Consider the following 7,464-nt stretch of genomic DNA (forward strand, 5'->3'; position numbering starts at 1 on the left):
TGACCGTTTGAGTGCGAAGAGGTCAGGCTGGACAGCTTAGCAATTTCTTCAACTTCTTGTGTTCCTTCCACTTTTGCATGCTTCATTTCCATCCTCTAAGTCATTTCTGCCCTGTAATCTCTTAAATCACTTAACACACATATCAAGGCATCTAATGGTAATAAGAGAGAATTTAAATAAAAGAAAATAAAAGCCAAAGAAGCATGTTTTTAATCATAGCACGAAATCAGGAAGAAATTGTAAAACCATACAAATCATATGAATAAGTGGGTAAAGAGTTGATAAAAACCACTCAATTAAGCACAAGATAAACCATAAAATAATGATTTATCAGCCGCTCACTGACCGCAAGTTTACCTGGTTTCGGGGCCATTCGTGCAGTTGTATTGATAGAGCTCTGGTTAGTGTGAAGTGGCTAGAAGTGTTTTCAGAGACTCGGTTAAAAGGTGGGCCAAGGAGTTTGTCAGATCACTGTCCTGTAATTGTGAAGGATAACATGCAAAGAGGGGGCCCGAAGTCATTTCGTAGCCTAGATTCGTGGTTTACACATGACGGGTTTCTTAGAATGGTGAATGAGGAACGGAAAGGTCTAGGGGAGATGCATTTCACAGATAAGTTAAAGGCTTTGACGGCCCCGTTGGGTAGGTGGCATAAGGTCAACTTTAGTGAGATGGACAAGAAGATTTCAAAGTTTGAGGATGAGATAAAGAGAATTGATGATATGGTAGGTAGTGGAGTGTATGACGGCACGATAGAGGCAAGAAGAAAGGCGTTAGTTACTTGCTGTGAGAAGTGGTATGTGAGGAAAAAAGTACACTGGAAGCAGAGGTCGAGGTCTCAACAAGCGATGAATATGGACAAAAACACGAGATCCTTTCACAATGTAGCTTTAGCAAGAAGGAGAAATAACATGATTGATGCTCTGGTAGTTAATGGCCGGCTTGTAGGGAATCAAGCTAGAGTTAAAATAGCTATTAGAGAGTTCTATAAGGAGCTGTAACATCAGGAAGTGTCTCCGTTGGTGGGGTTCAGAGATGGTCTGGTGGAGAGGATAGATGAGGTTGATTCTGTGAATTTGGAGGCTATGCCATCCACTGAGGAGATCAGAGAGGCGGTTTGGGATTGTGAGACATCTAAGGCGCCAGGTTGTGATGGATATAACACGAATTTTATCAAGAGGTGCTGGGATGAGATTGAGTCTGAGTTCACGACAGCTGTGATGGGGTTCTTTCAGACGTCTAGGTTACCGGCTGACACCAATATCACTTGGGTGGCTCTGGCACCTAAGTTCATTGGTGCGAAGGAGATCAAAGACTTGAGGTCTATTAGTATAGTTGGGTGTGTGTATAAGGTTATCTCGTGCTAGTGAGGAAGATGAGATCAGTGATGCCAGGGCTGGTAGGGGAGACTCAAAGTGCATTTGTAAAAGGAAGAAAAATACATGATGGAGCTCTCATTGCATGTGAAACTGTTCACTAGCTTAAACTAAGGAAAAAGGAGGCAGCAATTATCAAGCTGGATTTTCAAAAGGCCTATGATAGAGTCAAGTGGAGTTTTGTAGATATTGTGTTGCAACAAATGTGGTTTGGAAGTAGGTGGAGGGAATGGGTAATGGAGTGTGTGACCACCACATCTATGTCGATCTTAATTAATAGATCGCCATCTAAGCCGTTCAAAATGGAAAGGGGATTGAGACAAGGTGACCCGTTATCTCCTTTTTTGTTTGTGCTGGTTGTAGTAGATGTTCTGCACAAAATGGTTGGAAAGGCAGTCAGAAATGGGTGCATATCACCTTTGGTGGTTGGAAGGGATAGTATAGAGTTGTCGCATCTTCACTTCGCGGATGACACTATTCTGTTTTCCCCATCAGAAGAGGAGACTGTGAAGAATTACAAGCGGCTTCTGCGTTGCTTTGAATTGATGTCAGGGCTAAGTATAAATTTTGACAAGTTCAGCTTGATACCAATCAATTGTGAAGGGCAATGGGTTGATCGCATATGTAGCTTGTTTAAGCCTATTATTGACAAGGTGGAGGAGAAACTCAGCTTATGGAAAGCTAAGGTGCTAAGTAAGGCTGGGAAATTGGTGCTTATAAAAGCGATGTTGAATAGCTTGTCAGTGTATTATTTGAGTTTATATAAGATGCCAAAGGCTGTGGCTGAGAAGCTGATCTCTTTGCAGAGAAATTTTTTTTGGAGCAAGGTGGATGGGATGAATGGTATAGCTTTAGTGAAATGGGAAGTGGTGTGGGCTCCTAAGAAGCTTGGGGGGTTGAGAGTGGGCGACGCCATAGTTCGTAACACTGCACTTTTGTTCAAGTGGTGGTGGCGGTTTGCAAAGGAAGAGTGCCCGCTATGGAAGAGGGTGGTCTGCTCCTGTAATAATCTGAATCCGAATGAGCTACTGTCCACTCAAGTGCTACCTACTAGAGGAGGACCATGGAAGGACATTTGCCAAATCCAAATCAAGGAGCAACTTATAAGGGACAAGATGATTACAGGTTTGTCCATGGAGGTTGGTGATGGGAGACGGACTCCATTTTGGGAGGATGTATGGTTACAGTGTGGATCTTTGAAAGATCGGTTCCCTAGGCTGTTCTCTGTTTCAAACCAATATGGATTGGTTATAGGGGATTGTGGGTTTTAGGATGGATTAAAGTGGATTTGAAACTTCCAGTGGAGGAGATAGCTTTTTCAGTGGGAGTTGGACCTTATGGATCAGCTACATGAGGCTTTGCAACCTGGGAAACTAGTAAATAACAGAGAGGATAGACTTGTGTGGAAATATGATAGGTAAGGTGTTTTTTCGACTAACTCATTTGTGCAGGTACTGCATGAGGATTTATTGCCAAAGGAAATATCCAGTTATAACTTCACTAAGACCATATGGAAAGGCGTAGTCCCCCCAAGAGTGGAGCTGTTTACTTGGTTTATCTTGGTAGGAAGAGTGAATACTAAGGAAAGACTGAGTCGGTTCGGGATTCTTAGTCAGAAAGATAATGGGTGCATTTTTTGTAACAAAGATGTGGAACAGGTCCATCACTTGTTTCTTGGCTGTGAGTTTGCTTGGCAGGTATGGTGTGCGTGGATAGCTGTGTTTGGCCGGCAGTGGTCTTTTCTGGGTTCATTAAAAGAACATTTTCTTAGCTGGACAGAAGAACTACGTAGAAAAGAGGATCGCAAACAGTGGTTGATGTGCTTCTGTGCGATAGTCTAGAACCTTTGGTTGGAAAGGAATAGAAGAAATTTTTAGAATCAAAGCAAAGGTGTAGAAGAAATTATGAACATGACCTTGTTTAGCTACAATGAGTGGAGAGGTGTGGATCCCTTTTGTTGTTGATGGCGATGCTGGAGATGACTTGGGGATTGTCTTGTGTTTTTGGTTTTTAGTTTTCTGTTATTTGTTGTCTAATTCTATTTGCTCCACTTTAGTATGTTGAACTCCTTTGTTTCAAAAAAAATTTCATTTTTGCCCTTTGTCCCTTCTTCTTTACAGTTACGTTGTTTCTGGTGACCAAAAACTCCGATAGTGGCAGAGGGACGATGACGTCAGTGATACTCTTCGGTGTCTAGAGGAGCGACGGCGCAACCCTCAGCAGCTCGACGGCAATGTAAATTTCCAACTTCGCGCGACCTGCTTCTCCCTCGACGACGACGACAACCCAGCAGCAACGGTGAGGGGTCGGCGGGAAAAGCCAAGGTGACGGGGATACAGGCTCTCCCAATGGCGAGTTTGTAGCAGCTCCCTTTAGCGCGCATGCTCTCTCTCTCTCTCTCTCACGCATCTCTCTCTCCCCTACGATGGCTCTACGACGACGGCGGCAGCTCAACGACAGAACGACAGCGATGATGCAGCTATACGCGACGAACGGTGGTGGCGGCACCCTCCCTGGTGGTTGTTGAAAGAAGATGTGAGAAGAGGAAGAAGATGAGAATATTTATGTAATTATTATTTTATTTTATAATTTTTTTTATCTAAACCACCAAGAACCTAAATATACTTTTTCCACCTAAGGCAAAGCCCTGCAACAATTGTAAAATCACTTTTTATTTTTTCACCTGAAAATTTGAGAGGAAAAAATGACAGGAAAGAAAATAAAAGAAAAATTGGATTTTTTATGGGATTAAATACGATTTTGGTCTCTAAGTCTTAGGTAAATTTTTTTTTTTCATTTTAACCTTTTTTTGTATACTAAATCGTCCTTAAAGTTTAAAACCAAGTTTTAAAATCATTCCTTTTACTTAAATCTAAAAATTTTGGACCAAATTATCCATAATATAAAAATTATAAAATAAAAAAAGAGAAGGAGAGTGTTTCTACTCCTACAAAGAGGGAAGGGGAGAAGAAGAAGAAGCCATCCATGATCCACCTCTACCTCTACTTTCGCCATCAAAAATTTAAAACCGAGTTAACTTTAGGGACGATTTTAAAACAAAGTTAAATCTTATGGACCATTTTGTATGCAAAAAAAGGTTCGGGACGAAAACAAAATTTTGACCTATACATTAGGGACCAAAATCATATTTATCTCTTTTTTGTGTGAAATTTATAATTTATTGATAGATACAGAATATACAAAATTGATATTTTAAATATTTTAAAAAATATATAAGTTATAATTATTGATATAGAATTATAGATTATGTTCCTATTATTTGAGCCATCTCGTGAACTCGAGTCAGTTCATGAGCTTTCGATGAGTCGAGCTTGAGTTTAAGAAATATGCTCGATTGTTAATGAGTTGAGTCGTGAACCAAACTCAATTTCCGTAAGCCGAACTTGAACTTGGTTTAGCTCGGCTCACTTCTAACCCTAATAACAATGTTATTACTATAACATAATATTTTTAAAACATATTTAATATATATTTTTTAAATATTTATAAAAAACTATTTTTATTTATAATATTTAATATTTAAAATTAAATATAAAATAAAAAATTAATCGATATTGAAATTCTTAGAACAGTTATTAAACTGTTTCGAAAACATACTATAATTTCCTATAAAGTAGACCTTATATAATTTAGTATAAAAATATTATAAGATCTGCTACACATATAAGTTTTTTTGTATATAAGTTGGCCCAAACCCAACAAAACAACCTTCATTTTAGATTTAATGTAAACACGTACTTTTCTAATTCTTGAATAACGCAAACAATTTTTTCCTTCAATCAAAACTGAATACTCAAAATTCAAACAAGGATCAAAATCTCTCAAAAATCTCTGAAAATCGTCGCGAAAAGTGAAAGAAGTTGCGAAGCTGGATTCGAAAAGAATTATGAGAAAATGAAGAAGAAGAAGCAACAGAAGATGAGGGGGAGGAAAATGAAAAGTTTTGAATTATGCAGAACTTATCAGCACATATGCACCAAAAATTCTTAAACAATACACTCAAATATCTTCGTGTTATACCGAAATATCTTCGTGTTGCACCCAAATTTGCTGCAAATACAAAAAAATATTTCCTCTAATGCAGCATTTTTTCTTCTTCTTTTTTCTTATTTATTTCTTTCTTTTAGTTGAATGAATGTAAGTTCATCCTCTTCCAAGTAATTTTACAGCATTATTTATTTCTTCTCCTTCTTTATTTATTTTTTTTGTTTTTATTCTTGTTAAGAGAGTAAAACATAAGAAACCGAAAAAGGTAGTATAACAAAAAGAAAAAGATGAATAAGAAAAAAAAGAAGAAGATGGTGATGATGAAAAAAAAAAAGAAGCAGCAGAAGACGAGGAATAGGAAGAGGAAGAGTTTTGAATTATGCAGAACTTATCAGCACACATACACTGAAATATCTTAAACAATATACTCAAATATCTTCGTGTTACACCCAAATTTGCTGCAAATACAAAAAATATTTTCTCTAATGCTGCATTTTTTCTTCTTCTTTTTTTCCTTATTTATTTCTTTTTTTAGTTGAATGAATGTAAGTTCATCATCTTCTAAGTAATTTTGCAGCATTATGTGTTTCTTCTTTATCTTTGTTTGATTTTTTGTTTTTATTCTTGTTAAGAGAATAAAATATAAGATACTTGAGAAGGTAAAATAAAGAGAAAAAGATGAATAAGAAAAAAAAAGAAGATGGTGATGATGATGAAAAAGAAGAAATAGTAGAAGATGAGGAGGAGGAAGAGGAAGAGTTTTGAATTATGCAGAACATATTAGCACACATACACCGAAAATTCTTTAACAATACACTCAAATATCTTCGTGTTACACCTAAATATCTTTGTGTTACACCCAAATTAAATTTGCTGTAAATACAGAAAAATATTTTCTTCTAATCCTGCATTCTTCTTCTTCTTCTTCTTCTTCTTCTTCTTCTTCTTCTTCTTCTTCTTCTTCTTCTTCTTCTTCTTCTTCTTCTTCTTCTTATTTCTTTCTTTCTTTTAATTGAATGAATGTAAATTCATCCTCTTTTAAGTAATTTTTTACCATTATGTGTTTCTTCTTCTTCTTTGTTTAATTTTTTTATTTTTATTTTTGTTAAGAGAGTAAAACAAGAAGAAATTTGAGAAGATAAAACAAGAAAAAAGAAGAAGAAGAAGAAGAAGAAGAAGAAGATGATGATGATGATGATGATGAAAAAGAAGAAGAAGAAGTAGCAGAAGATGAGGAGGAGGGAGAAGAAGAGTTTTGAATTATGCAAAACTTATCAATACACATACACCAAAAATTCTTAAACAAAACACTCAAATATCTTCGTGCTACACCGAAATTTACTGCAAATACAGAAAAATATTTCTTTAATGCAGAACTTTTACATTACATTCAATTCAAACCATCAACGATAAACAATAATTTTTCACAAACAAAAACAATATTATTCACCTATAGAATCATAAACTACTAACGAAAATATTAACTAGAATCGAACCACACCTCATCCACTTGATTGGATTCAAAACAATAATAAACTTCGTTCTTGTTCAATTGACAATCTGAACTTGAATTATTCATTATTTTTAACAATGAGATAACTGTTCAAAACTAATTTTAGAGTTTGATTTCAAAAACATAGAGAACGAACAAAGAGAAACGCAGAGAACGCAGAGATGAAAGAGAACGTAGATAAAAAACATCGAGAAAATTTGAAAATGAAAACGAAATCCTTTCGAAAAAGACAGTTATATATTCGGGCATTGATTAATAAAATATTATTTATATATTAAAATTAATTATTATATATTAATATATTTTATTTAATTTATTTTTAATATATATTTTATATTAATAATTAATTTTAGTATATGTAAACAAAGCAATCAAATGACGCCTCATAAGCATAAACACCACAAATCTCGTACACTTCAAAGGGAAATGGATCCTCTCCATTTTTTTTTATTGGAGAGAATAAAGTGTAATCTCTCACATTTAATTCTAGAAGTGGGACCAGAAATTAATAAGAGAGAGAATAATAAATGATGAGATCACACACTGGACACTATCCGGTTTTTTTTTC

The 7,464-nt window shown here is 35.8% G+C and overlaps 1 protein-coding gene across 1 annotated transcript; it reads left to right on the forward strand.

The window, feature by feature from the left end:
• The first annotated feature begins 322 nt into the window (after positions 1-322).
• LOC107488571 (uncharacterized) lies at positions 323-3,703 on the forward strand. Its single transcript, XM_016109331.1, has 5 exons — positions 323-925; positions 1,007-1,351; positions 1,480-2,622; positions 2,827-3,072; positions 3,530-3,703. The coding sequence occupies exons 1-5, from the start codon at positions 323-325 to the stop codon at positions 3,701-3,703; spliced, it is 2,511 nt and encodes an 836-aa protein (XP_015964817.1).
• The last annotated feature ends 3,761 nt before the right edge of the window (positions 3,704-7,464 follow it).

This window comes from Arachis duranensis, chromosome 5, assembly GCF_000817695.3.
Source record: "Arachis duranensis cultivar V14167 chromosome 5, aradu.V14167.gnm2.J7QH, whole genome shotgun sequence".
NCBI classification, from domain to species: domain Eukaryota; kingdom Viridiplantae; phylum Streptophyta; class Magnoliopsida; order Fabales; family Fabaceae; genus Arachis; species Arachis duranensis.